Source organism: Tiliqua scincoides, chromosome 8 (assembly GCF_035046505.1).
Source record: "Tiliqua scincoides isolate rTilSci1 chromosome 8, rTilSci1.hap2, whole genome shotgun sequence".
Lineage (NCBI taxonomy): Eukaryota > Metazoa > Chordata > Lepidosauria > Squamata > Scincidae > Tiliqua > Tiliqua scincoides.
Genome location: NC_089828.1, coordinates 60,179,308 through 60,192,832, shown reverse-complemented (window position 1 = coordinate 60,192,832; position 13,525 = coordinate 60,179,308). Strand labels below are relative to the sequence as shown.

Below are 13,525 nucleotides of genomic sequence, written 5' to 3'. Positions count from 1 at the left end.
AGCACCCCAATCCCTGCCAGATAAAGAGTTTCACCCAGCCAAGGATCAGGGAATTACTCTTGCTCTGGCAATTCATCCAACGCCCCAGTGAATACAGATCTGCTGAATGGCTCTTTTCATTGTCAACACACTTTGGGGTTTTTTGCTTTCACCAACTCTTAGCTCAAAGGAAAAGAGAAGCTATCCTCGAACACATTTGGTGGGAAACAGGACCATTTCCACCAAAGAGTGTGCCAGTACTGCCCCCCACTGGTGGAAAGGTGCCTTTACTAGGGAAGCTAAAGGGAACAGCTCAGCTGGAGAAAGTGGCTGGCTGGCAGCCAGGCATCCTTCAGGGGAGGAGTTGTATGTTCCACTAAGCTCTGAGTCACCATTTATTAAATATTTTAAATCTACAGTTCCTTGTCTGCAATCTTGTACTCTGCAACACCAAGAAGATTACATAAGTTCTGCCAGTCAACCCAAAACTTAGTTCACAAATCCAAAGATTAACACTCTGCAAAGGGTCCTGGCGCACCCCAAGCAGAGCATCATACTAGACTAGTGGTACCAGTTGGCCTACTTCCTCAGCAAGCAGCACCCATTCCTTGGAATGACTGGCTGAGCATCTCAACAAGCCCCTCCTGCAACGATCAGGGCCCCTGAGAGCCCCCCTCCCAGAAGAAGTGCTGTTTCGGGGCTAGGAGATCATCAGAAGCTATAGCTTTGCAGCCAATCCCAAGATTGCAAGCCAGTTCCCCACCCCCAGCAGTAAACACCTGTGCTCTGAGGCACCAGGAGAAGAGCCTCTCACCAGAGATTCTGTCCTTGCTTTGGCACAGTAGTCTCAACAGGAACTTCTGGAATAGGCAGGGAGCCCTGCTGAGGGTTCAAGACACTTCCTTCCACCAGGGTCTCCTGCATGTCTGTAGGCAACACACACACAGTTAAAACATGGCCTCCATCCTTAGAGCTTCTATGGCCACTTCTTACTCTCGAGTCAAGCCAAGATGTGCCCAGAACAGATAGTCTGTCCTGCCATCTGCAGCTGACCTAGAGAATGTGATCTCCAAGAATGCTCAAGCCAGACCAGTTTCTCCAGCACAAGAGCCCAACAGGACCAGCCTTGTCACCAAATCAAAACATTTGCTGAAGAGGGTCTTCCAAGAGAGATGGCTGGACAACCTGGGCCAATTTACATACCTAGAAAAATGACACCCCCTGCAGGGGCAGCAAGCTAAAAGACCAGCTGGATGCTGCTGCTTCTGCTGAAGGACTCTGAAACAGGCAGCTGGCCACCCCGTCAGCCAAAGGGCCACGACAAACTAGCACTCAAGGCCCGCGACATGCTATGCATCACACGAGCACATCACACGTCCAAGGTCTTGCCCTCAGACTCACAATGTAGAGTGGTCATACTTGCCTTCCGGGTAGTCATCATAATCTTCCTCGTCCTCCTCTTCTGCATCCTCCTCTTCCTCATCGCCTTCTTCACAAAGGGGTGTAAAGTTGTAGTCTATGCCATCGTGGACCCAGCCCTTCTCTACGAACAATCCAGGAACCTCATCGGAAAAAAGCCAATACCTACAAGACCGAAGGTCAGACAGTCTTGAGCAAGGATTCTCCCAGCACCGGCTCCAGACAGTGACTGAACTGGCCGGAGCGTCAACAGGCATTTATGAACGCTTGCACTGCTCGAGGTAAGGTGTGAGCCTCTGGATACCGACTGTCACAGTGCATTAAGTGAAAGCTGGAGGGGGAATGCATTTCAAAGATCTAGACACAGGAAAGGAGAAAGGCAGGGAGTCCAGCAGCCAGGAGGCTGAGGGGTAGAAGCAAGCAACAGATAGAGACACTGGGGGGGGGGAGCAGGGACAAGTGTGAAAAGAAAAAACTGAGAAGAAAGTCTAGCATGGAACCCATGTGCTGGGAAAGCCGGGCTGGACTCAGAAGTGCTTTGGAAGGCTGGGGGGCTGCAGGCTGTCCAGTGAAGGCAGCAAGAAGGCAAGCGTGACTAACATGGGGGAAGAAGTCTGAATTGACCAGCCAAGGCTGCAGTTGTGGTGTCACTGGCACCAGGACCTCTTCATTACAGTTAGGAAACAGCTTCCAAGCCTGAAGAATGAAACCCAGCAGTCCAACAAGAGGGGTTTTTTGAGGGGGGGGAGGCATTTATTCAGATTGCTGTTACAAAATGGCAGAGTAACGACACTACACACCTGCAACAGAGCCACAGCACTGCACTAAAACACTGTGGTTTGCTTGCAAAGCAGTCAACAAGGCAGCATGACACAAGTGACGGTCACTTTCAACAAGCCAGCCTTCCTGCACACATCTCTCCACAGGAAGGCAGAAAGTAGCAGGAATGCACAGCTAAAGCCAGTCCAACAAACTTGCCCAAGAAGAGGCAGCAGTGTCTGCAGGCCACGGCCAGCAAGGACCCGCACCAGACAGTCATGGCTTGGCAGGCAGCAGTGCAGGGAAGGCACCTGCTGCTCTCACACAAGGCAGCCTGACAGGAGTTCCTCTTTCTTACCTGTTGTGGTTGCGGTCTGTGCCGATCGGCGTCCTGCGCATGACCAGCTTCGCTTTGGCAATGCCATCCTGAAAGGCCTTCTCAGCCGCAGCTTTATGCTTGCGAATTCTCTCCTCCTCTGCTTCTTTTTCGAGTTTTACTGATGGGAAGGAGGAATAAAGATATTTCCTCATCCTCCACATAAGGATGTCACTTGTTTACCTTAAACTTGACAATCAGAAAGATTCTCTCTCTCCTGCTCAGGACCCATTCAGGACATGCACCACTTCAGCGAGGGGACTATCTACACACAGGATGGAAGGAGTGCATCTAGCTACATACATGTGGGACTGGTTCATGCACGCACATCCTAGCTTGCCAGAGCATGCACGTGGTGACCACAGAAAAACGTTCATGCCACAAAAGGCTTTTCCATGGAATCCACCAAGGCTTCTAGCTGCTAGTCAGAGAGAAATCATCTCCGCTGGTTGCAGCAAACACAAGCCAAGACCCCTGTGGCTCCTGAAAGCTCTTGACTGCAGCCTAAACCCCAAGGCCTGGCAAACAGCAGGCAGTAGCCTGTGAAAGAGGCACTTTTTCCCAGTGCTGCAAAACTCCTTGTGGCCTTTCACAACCATCTGCTGCCCTTCTTACACACAAGACAGACTGGCCACAGGGCAGCGCTCTTAGGGTTGAGGCCCTGGTCACTCCTCCCACTTGCTCCAGAAGGCAGAGTAATGCCATCCTTCTCCAGGGACCCTGAACTGGTCTAAAAGCAAAGGCCTTTCATCACTGCTCCATCACATTTTAATTCACCACGTGGGTAGTTACACAGAAGGCCTCTTCTTCCATCTCCCACCATTCAATTAGACTGTCAGGGCTACCCTTTCAGTGAGTTCTCAGCGGAGCGGCAAGATGCTGGTCCTTGGACTCGAGCAGCAGCTCAGTGTTTCCTAGTGGTCAGCCAAGACCAGGGTGACAGGACTTGGAGCTTCCCAACCAGAAGAACTGTGAAAGACAGGTGCTTTGGGCAAGCGCGTGGCAGAAGAACTCAAGAAACCCAAGCAGCTGAGGCAAGGCATGCAGGTTTCTCTGCAGCAAGGTGAGGCACTGGTGAAGATCTCGCACTGCCCATGTTGGCCCCTCAAGGTGGCAACTGCTGCAAGAGATTTCCTACTCCTCCCCCACCCGGCCCTGCAGATCCTGGGGTCCTCTGCTTGGAGTGAGGCAGGAGCATTTCATACATGTCAGCTTTGTAGCCCCCTTTCAATTCCCGGTTACGTTTCTCCCCCCTCCCCCCTCTCACCTCTCATCTGAATCTCCTGTTGCTCCTTCTCCCTCTTGGCCTGGATGGCCAGGAGCCGCCTGCTCTTGACGGCACTGATCATGTCCTCGGTGCTCACTTCTGCCCGCGGCTCCACCTTCACTGCTTTCTCCACCTCCCCCTTCTTCTTCTCCCCCGCCCTCGCCAGGCCGTTTTCCTCCTTGCTGCTGTTCTCCTTGTTCTTCGCCACCATCTCCTTACGCTTCTGCTTCTCTGCCCGCTTCTTGTCATTCTCTTCCTTCAACACAGCCAGCCGCTCCTTCCACAGCTCGGCCGACGCCTGCTGCTTAGCCTCCACGTGGTCCTGCACAGAGTAGGTCATCAAGATCCGGTGGCACAGGGCTGCTAGGATCTGCAGCTTCTCTTCTGAGGTCAGCTCAAAGAACTCCGAGGTCTCCAGCTTCTCCAGGAACTCATCCTGCACCTCGTTGTCCTCGAAAGCGGCCAGGTCCTTGTTCTCCTCCACATTCTCTGACGCCTCACTTTCCTCCTGCACATCTGACTTGCGCAGGCAGAGTCGGACCAACTCAGAAACAGAGTGCAGAGTGAGCGGTATCTCTGAGAGCTTCATCCCCAGCTCACGGTAGTCCTCTGCGATCTCATCCTGCAGCAGGGTCTGCAGCAGGATGACAAGCACCCGGTTCAAGTACAGGAAGCCCCCCCTGTCAGCACAGAGGGCCTCCATGAGGGAGACTGCCGTGATGGGGTACTGGGCGTCCGGCAGCAGCAGCCCAGAATAGCAGCTGAGGAACTCCACCACCATGGCCACATCCCCGAAGAGTGTGTTGGGCAGCCCCTCCGGGGTGTCCACCAGCCTGAAGGCTGGCAGGCTGCTCCCTGTGAGGTCCTGATCTTCGTAGCGCTTCTGCTTCTCTAGCCTCTCCATCATCTCCTTCTCCCGTCGCTCCTTCGCCTTCTCCTTCAGTTTTTCTTTAAGCTTCTCTCGCTTCTTCTTCAAGTACTCCTTGCGCTGCTCCTCTGTCATTGAGGCCCACTTCTTCCGGTGCTCCAGGAGTTCATAGCGCTTCTGCACAATGCCTCGGAGCTCCTCAGGAAGCCGGGCACGGTCCTCGCTGGAGAGCAGCCGGGCAGTCTTGGAGATAATGCAGGAGAGGGCGCTCTTCTTGTCCTCGCGGTCCTTGTTCTCCTTGTAGTAGGCAATGAGGTGGAGCGCGGCAGGGGGCAGATGCTTAGCAGGCTTGCTGGAAGACCTGGGAGTCCCCCCTGAGCCCTTGGGGGCTCTCGACACCTTGGGGGTGCCCTTAGTCATGTCCAGCAGGGTCATCTGCTTCATCTTGGGGTCCTTCTTGGGAGAGCGGGACTTCCCAGCAGACTTCTGCCCATTCAGCAGTTTCCGATTCTTCTGCTTCCCGAGCCCCTTGCGGCCGAAACTGCCAGGTGCCATCATCTTCATCACCTCCTCCAGCTCCTCTGCAGGGAATTTGGGGTTCTTGGAGTTCTTGATCTTCAGTGGGGAGCACAGGAGTGACTTCTTCAGGTGAACTCTGCACCACAGGGAAGAGCTCAGCCCCTGCCCTGGAGAAGAGCCATCAGACTTGGCCTTCTTGGAAGCCTTCTTGTCAAGCGAAGAAGTGCTCTTCCTCTTTGTGGAAGGATTGAGGGTCATGTACTGGAAGCCAAACAGAGGAAAAAAGATCAATAGGCACTTTGCCAACTGAATGCTGATTTTGTGTCCACAGGGGTGGCAGTTCTCAAGAATTCCAAGCAACAACGCTTCTACACGGAAGCAGAGCCATCCTGCTATTCTGGCACAGACCAGTCACGGATCCCTGTTTCTTGCTGTTCCTCTGAAATTTTAAAGCCTGTGCAGGGCTATCTGCAAACTAAAGAAATATTTCAAAGCCTTTCTGTGCGATTACTGCAAGCCTTTGCAAATTATGTACATTTAAATTATGCTGACTTAAAACAATATTCTCAGGCAGCTTCACAAAGGGCGGCCACCCAATGGTATTTTGGCTCTACCACAAAGAGGCCCAGATTGCAACAAGACACCATGGGGTAATCGAAGGAAAAGCAAGCTGCTACTGCAAGAAAGGGTGACCAGAAGTGATTTGCCAGCTCCAATGAGGAGTGCTGGATTTGCTGTGATAAATTCGTTTTCTGCTTTGGAGAGAGATGACCCTTGCATGGCTTTTTGCCTTCCCTCACTTGCTCAAGTGGGCAGGGCTAAGTGAGTCTGGCATGTCCACAGCCTCCTACAGAAGTGAACCTTCCCAGACCCAGGCTGCACCTTAGCTTAGAAAGACACAGTCTCCAAAACACCAAGTATCACAAACAGCAACTGTACATAAGCTTAAGCACACCCTTGACGTGCACAAAAAGGAAAAGGGGGCTGCCGCCCTCAGGACCTTATTTTTTCCAAATACAAATCCTGGTGATCAAAGTTCTCCCCCTAGAGCAGGGGTCTCCAAACATTTTGGCCAGAGGGTCGCATCAAATATCTGGCAAGGTGCTGAGGGCAGGAAAAAAATTTAAATATAACATTTATATAAATAAGAGATGGAACTTAGATGAGTGAATAAATGAATGAATGGGTTCATTCATTCAAACTCTCTGGGCCTTAGATCACCCTTCAAATGCAACCAGAGCACAGTTCCAGTCATGTATAACCAAGTGGGTCAGAGGTTTTCAGGGGACAAGAGGAGGGCCATGGGTCAGATTGAGGCTGGCCGTGGGCCGCAACTGGTCCCCGGGTCGGGGTTTGGAGACCCATGCTCTAGAGTTCCCAATAAGAAGAACTTCTTGGTTGGGTAGGATACGCAATTTGTGCTGGAGAAAATGAACTTCTCATGGTAGGTCCAGTGTCCATTTCCCTACTACAGCAAGAAATGGACATTGATGGGGACTGTCCAACAACAGTTTTCATCCCAGGAAAGAACTTCTCACATACCTGGGTTTAGTTCTGAACTACTGGCTGAAATACCCATCCCAAAAGCTGCTGCTGTGTCTAGTTACGTGGCTGCCCCACTGCTATTAGACAAGAAAGATCCAAAGTAGGCAGAAATACCCACCCCATACAAGTCATAAGGCCAAATTAGACCTGTATTATGTATGCCAGGGAGACAAAAGCCACTCAAGGGGACACAACTTCTTCAGTTCAGAGAGCGAGAGCCCCACTTTTCCCTCAGAGGTGCTCTGGCCTAGGACAAGACACTAATGTGGCTCTCACGGCCTCAATGAAATAACATTGTGATTTGCACACTGTCTTTAGCACAACTGTTGGTAAGGAAGAGAGAAATAAAAATCACAATTTCTCCAAAAACAGGCTTCAACACTGGTGGATTAAGGGATGGTGACAGTCTTCAATAGACTCCTTCCAAGAACCATGTAAAAACCCCAAAGGAGCACCTGCAAAGAACTAGAAAATTCAGCCCCATGTCATCTGGCACCATCACCAGGGGAAGCTGCCTCAGGGCATCTGGACAAAAACCAGAACTAAATGCTCTAGCTTTAATCATGCCAATAATCTACTTTTCTTTTTTCGGAACACTCTTGGGGGTACGTTTTCTGATTGGGCAACTGAAAAAATCATAAACCAATTCCTTTCAAGCTTCTAGAAGTTAGAAGAGTGTTGTCTCCCTACCAGTTGAAAAGCATATCCTAGAGTCCAAATACTGGACAATAAAAGCCTAAAAGCAGAGCCAGACCAGCTTTGAATGTGGCAGGGGATCTTGCCTTGAGAGAGTCAGGAAGAACGGGAATCCTTCCAGCAGGCCCAGACGCCCAGGCCAAGTTGAGCTGCTAGCCTGCTGCTAAGCCCAGCAAGGAGTTGCCAGCACTTCTGTTCTCTAGTCTAGCCTCTCCAGCCTGTGAGAGACACCACAGGACTGTAAGGTAGAGAGATCATGCAGCTCTTGTCCACGGTTTCCTCCCTGGTCTAAATAAAACCTGCAAATTATGAAGCTTGTTGTTGGATGGAGAAAGAAAAGAGAACTCCTCTCAGAAGTGGGGCGGGGTTAAATTGCACCAGCCCTGAGCTCCAACCATAGCTCTTTCCCACCATGTCATGCTTCAGTGGTGGCCTAAGACAAATTTTCTTCAAGGTTTTCTCACCAACCACCAATTTCTTAAGTCCCCCAAGGGACTCTTGCCCTTCCACAATGCAGTCTGCCCCCACCCTCAAACTGGCCACCCTACAGTCGCAACAGGGTCTTGTACCCTCTGGGACAGGCTGACTGGGCCAGACTGACAGCATCCAAGGGAAGGACTTGGCTCTCCAGCTGACCCTGGCCACACTCAGTCCTCTCCCTGAACCCTCTATCACCTGCAGGACAGGTGAGAGAAACCCCAGCAGCCCCCTACTCAGGCTCCTCTTTCACCCAACCTCCAAAGTTGGGTCCACTGATGCCCCAAGTGCCTCCAAGCAAAGCAGGGTTGGCCCAGGGGCGGGGGAGGCAAGCTCCCTCAGTCTGACTTGCACAGCCTGGCCTGCTGGAGGGATGCAAGTTAAGCAAGGAGCCTTCCTGCCAGAGCAGGAAGTGAACTTATCACTCACAAGGACACCCTGCTTCCACTGGAGGAAGTTCTCAACATTCTTTTCTCTTTGGGATGAACACCCACACAAGGCTATCAGGGAGAGGGTAAGGTACATGGCAGGCAACAGGGCCATCCTGCTCCTGGAGACTGACAGCAAGGCACATAAATGACAACACATGTATCGCACACAAAAAGTGCCATTTTAGGTTTTGAATGTCCACCAAGGGACAAGGAGACTCAGAGCCACCCCCAACATCAGGCCACCTTTGAAAGGGACCGTAGAATTGCCATTCCAGCCCCTACTCTCTACCCCACCACTGGGCTGGTGTCTCACCTTATGTGGGTCAAGCAAGAAGTCGCTGAACTTGCTGGGGAGCGCATACTTCTTCACAAGCTCGTCTTCCACCACCCAGGGGGCGTTCTCCCCAGTCCCGGCTCGCAGCGCATTGTGGCGGATGAAATAGCGCAGGATCTCCTTGTTGGGGGGTCGCTCAGTCCGAATCAGACTGTCTACCGGCACATTGCTGATGATCTTGGGAAAGACACAAACAAGCCTGGAGCCTTCCACGGGGCAGCTGGGACCTGCAGCAGCCCCCCACCAGCCGCTAACCTCGAATGCTGCCCTTCAAACAGGCGTGACTCCATTCAACCACCCCGGCGCAGCAGCAGCACAGCAGATGCACTCACAAGCCTCATGCACAAAGGCCACCTCACATGTCTCTCCCTCTCTGCCAGGAGGCTGTCAGGTCTCTACCTTCTCCCCCACCCCACCCTCCCCAACTGCAAAGGAAGGATCTGAGCAGCCTCCTTACTTTGTCTTCCGTTTGCAGCTTCACGTCATATTTGTGCGGCAAGAACTTGGGAGGGACCCATTTCTTCTCTTCCTTCTTCAGAGAGGTAGGAAGCTTCCGAGGAGATCGGCGTGCCCGATCATCTGCCCAAGCAGGAAAGAGAAGGGGGTCTGATAAAGGCCTGCAACTGAGTCACACCTGCCCCAAGGGCAACACATGGTGGGGAAAGACTGCTGCTTCCCTGGCTGCTTGTGCTCAACCTGTGAGAGGAGCCTCTTAACATGGAAATGCCACCAAAAATACAGAACTGAGGCTGACCCACTGAGAATGTATGGACTGTGCAGCTGCAGAATCGTTCCCAAAAAGCAGGTTCAACACAGCAGGATTCTCCCCACTTCGTTGCAAAAGCTTTCTGAGAAAAGGCCTTTGCTTTTCGCAGCTTCATCTCTGTTCTCTTAGCATCTGCACGTGATCCTGCTGCTGCGAAAAGCATACACATAAACACACCACCAAAGGCAAACAGCTCCTAGAAGAGTGGCAAGGAATTCACTCACACACTCCATTCAAAGAACTGGAAAAGGAAACCTTCGGCATTCTGGAGTGCTTCAACTGCTGCCCTTAGCCTAAACGCCAACTGAGGGGAAGGTCAGCACCCTGGGGGATCTTACGAGGCCAGGAAGCTACACTACCTGCATGGGGCACCAAGTCTCTCCAAAGAGCCACTTAAATGAGAGTCTTATGCCAGACAGCAGCTGTTATGCCAAGCCTGAATGGTATCCAGGTGTTTGATGTTCAAGTGTACAGACACCCTGCTGAAGGCTTCTCTCGAAGCAAGTGCTGTGCCCCATTCCCTAAACAGGCACCACAATCTTGAGCTCTGCTGCAATGGACACACCGGCCTAAGGAGTAGCGCTGCAGAGCATGCCCTCTGGAAACCTGGAGGCATCTCATTCCCCATAGTGGGCTGCGAACCTCCCTCAGCACGTGCAATTCAGCACTGGCTGGAGGAGGGTCCTGCCCAGACCTGGGGTCCGACTGCCTTGCCACTCACTCAGACTGTCTCTCCGTGCATCCTCTTCCTTCAGTGTCAGCTCCTTCTGGCTGTCCTGGACGGCCTGGCTAGAATTCTCCTTGTCGCTGGATGGGGAGTCGCAGGCTTCACTGGTCTTCTTCTCCGCAGCAGCCTCCTCTTCCACCGTCTTCTCCAGGGGGTGTATTTTCACCACCTTCACTCGCAGCACCTTCTCTTTTCCAACCTGAGTGGAAGCAGCAAGTAAACTCAGGACAAACCCGTTCCTGCCATTCATGGCGTGGTGAACAGCCGGGAATTGCAGATGTGCAGCAGGGCAGGGAGCACGGGAGTTCACCGCATACCCCAGCGCCCACTAGTGGCCAAACACGACATGGCAAGAAAACGACTGTATTTCTCCACAGAACTGACATTTGATCTACAAAATGTAATAACGAATACGCAAAGCAGTGAAGGACTGCATTTCAGGAAAAATGCGCCATTTCCGTTTCTGGTATTTGCCCTTTCCCCAGGCACTCAAACGGCTACAAACGATCAGCTCACCATGCAGTTACGGTATTTTTTTTTTTTAAGTTTACCACCATGCCTTCTCCTGTAAGGCTCTGGGAGGTGCACAATACAAAATGATACCGTAACACAACTGAACAATCATCACCAAAAGAGAGCTTGAGCCCCCACGCCGCAAGCTTTCTTGAACAACCACGAAGAGTTAAGGGCACTTCAGAGGACTTGCACCACTACTTGCATATGCCTGTCAGCTTCCAACAAATCAGCAGGCACCCAACACAGGTCCTCAGGCAATGTTCTGAGCGTACCAAAGTACACACGCAAGATAAGATGGTCCTTCAGGTGCCCAGGCCCGCAACCATTTGCTTACATGCGGTTTACACTCGCCCCTCCCCACTGCACATCTGAATCCAACCAAAGATGTTTTGGAGGGAAACAGGACTTTCCTTCACCCCACCAGCCATCTGCTTGTCTGAGCCTCTGCAGCCCCCTTTGTCCTTGCAGCCAATTCCTTACAAACTCCCCAGGAAGCCAACACCACAGATACCCCCCTGTAGTTCTGTGTGCATGGTGGTGCCAAGAGCTTCACACACCATTAGAGAGTTGCGTGCTCTCCCCCCCCCACATGCCTTGAAGAGAGAAAAGCGGCCCTGAAAGTACTGGCTGAGCACCCAGAGGGAGGCCTCACCTCAAAGTCACACTCTTCATCCACAGCAAACTTGGTCATGATCTCCAGCCAAGAAGAATCTACCAATTTTTCCAGGGAGATGGTGTTGTGGTGCACCATTTCCAGGACAAGCTTCTCATACCAGACGGGGAATTCTTCCTTCAAGCTGAGAGACCGCAAAAAGAAAACACAGCATATTAAGTGACAGCCACTATAGGATGGATATAGAATATCACTCGACTGAAGGTGCTACTGACACTTACAGGCAGATGGTCTTGAATCCTTCTGTGACCACTTGCCCACTTCTAACGACAACCACCATCAGGACTAATGCAGGGGCTTGCCTTGTGTCCATTTAGATAGGAAAATATCCAGTTGGGAATATTGCTAGCAAGTCTCTAGTTTTATAGGAGGGCAAACCTTAAGACCAGAACCACACTGAACCAGGGAACTCAGCAAGCCTGCAGCACTGCCCCTGCGCTGTTCACACAACTGCAGACTTGAGGAACGAGTCTGTGGGTCATTCGATCAGAGGGTGGGCCAAGGACAAGGTGGATGTCTGTGGCCTAGGTCTCACAAATGACAAAGTGATAAAAGTGTTTCCTGACTGTTCCACTTAAGCTTCAGGGAAAGGCGGTGCTCCACCTCCTCAACCAAGCAGAGCCTTTCCCAAACACGCTGACTTTCTGTGCATAGGAATCTTTGCTTGGGAGAGAGCGTTCATGTCATGGGAGTCTCAACCTCAATCTAATTTATCTGCTGCATGAAAGAACTAGGTCATCTCAAGATACCAGTCCTTCACGAGTCTGGTGCGTATGGGAGAATGCATACCCTGAACACAAGTGCAGCCACTACCTGAGCAAGAAAACAGTTGCTGACGACATGTGTTCCTCCTGAACACTGAGCAAGCACACTTCACATCACTCCTCCCCAGAAAGCAAGTTTCAACCGATGCTCTTCTCATGGAGTTTGCGCATGCACCTGACTGTGCCATGAATGTCGCAGGCTCACCATTGAGCCATTATGGGAAAAGTCAGCTAGAAACACAGAAACAGCTCACAATATGCTGTTGTGAAAAGGGCACAGCTCAGTGGCAAAACACCTGCCTTGCATGCAGAGGGGCCCAAGGCCAATCCCTGGCTGCATCTCACCAAGAGCAGAGAAGGAAGTTGCTGCCCGAGGCCTTGGACAGCCATTGACAGTCTGTGTTGGTAATGCTGATCTGAGTCAGGATAAGACAGCTTCCTAGTTACCCCCTTTTAAAAAAGTAAGACCAAAGTTAAAGCACAAGTGAATCACTCACAGCTCTGCAACTTCCTGCTCCTCCTCCCAGGCTTCTTTGTGGGTCAGCTGGCTGCTCCCGGTACTTTTGCACGTCCATATGCGTTGGTTGTACTTCTCCAGCCGTGCTTCGTACTCTCTGAAGAAGCAGCGCTTAGGAAAATAAGGTATGTGGATCGGAAACCAAGACCAACAGCTCCCCCCACTTATAACAGAAGCCCAGTTGCCAACCCTAATGGAATGCAGCACTAGTGGCAAGTCCCTCAGAAACAGGCAGATGCTACACACACTAGCTCAGATCAGACTATCTCCTGCATAGTTTTGTGTGTCACAAATATCCGACTTAGGTGCCTTCTTTCAACACTGAAAAGCCCCAAACGTTGCAGCCTTTCCTCATAAGTGAGGTGCCCCAGCCCAGTAATCATTCTGGTCACTCTCTGCTGCACCTTGACCAGTCCCACGACATCTTTTTGGAAATGTGGCAACCAGGAATGGGTCTAGAACTATTACTTCTAACTTCTGTAGGCATCTCTACAATGATGTCTCAGAAAGATCACTCAAACACAGCACACAGGAATGTTTCACAATTACACTACAAGGCTTTGCTCCTATGGAAATAGGTCCTGCAGCTCCTCAGAGGTCAGTTCATTTATCGCAGCAGTTTACCTGATCTTATATTTACAAACCAGGCTTGTGAGAAAGGGAAGAGAAAGTGAAGGAAAAAGAGGAATTAAATGAGCAAGTTCCACACTTCTAATTGCATGCCACAGAAACAGCCCGTGATGGGTGCTCAAAATTATGGAGCTGGAGGCAAAAGCGTGCAGCGCACTGGCAAGTCAACACAGAGGTGCACAGATGACTGTAATTGAGCAAGACATTCAAGGTGGCTTGCATAAGCCTGTCATCTCACATGCTGCAAGAGAAGATAAGCCAG

General features: G+C 51.4%; 1 protein-coding gene across 1 annotated transcript in view; it reads right to left on the bottom strand.

The window, feature by feature from the left end:
• The window catches only part of BAZ1B (bromodomain adjacent to zinc finger domain 1B), a 29,079-nt gene that overhangs the window by 12,203 nt on the left and 3,351 nt on the right, over positions 1-13,525 (bottom strand). Inside the window, exons 2-10 of the mRNA XM_066635028.1 lie at positions 12,614-12,730; positions 11,332-11,476; positions 10,158-10,362; positions 9,128-9,249; positions 8,650-8,847; positions 3,801-5,448; positions 2,516-2,654; positions 1,403-1,563; positions 794-905 (exon numbers count right to left, since the gene is read on the bottom strand). Coding sequence (XP_066491125.1) covers positions 794-905; positions 1,403-1,563; positions 2,516-2,654; positions 3,801-5,448; positions 8,650-8,847; positions 9,128-9,249; positions 10,158-10,362; positions 11,332-11,476; positions 12,614-12,730 — 2,847 coding nt within the window. The remainder of the gene's footprint in view (positions 1-793; positions 906-1,402; positions 1,564-2,515; positions 2,655-3,800; positions 5,449-8,649; positions 8,848-9,127; positions 9,250-10,157; positions 10,363-11,331; positions 11,477-12,613; positions 12,731-13,525) is intronic.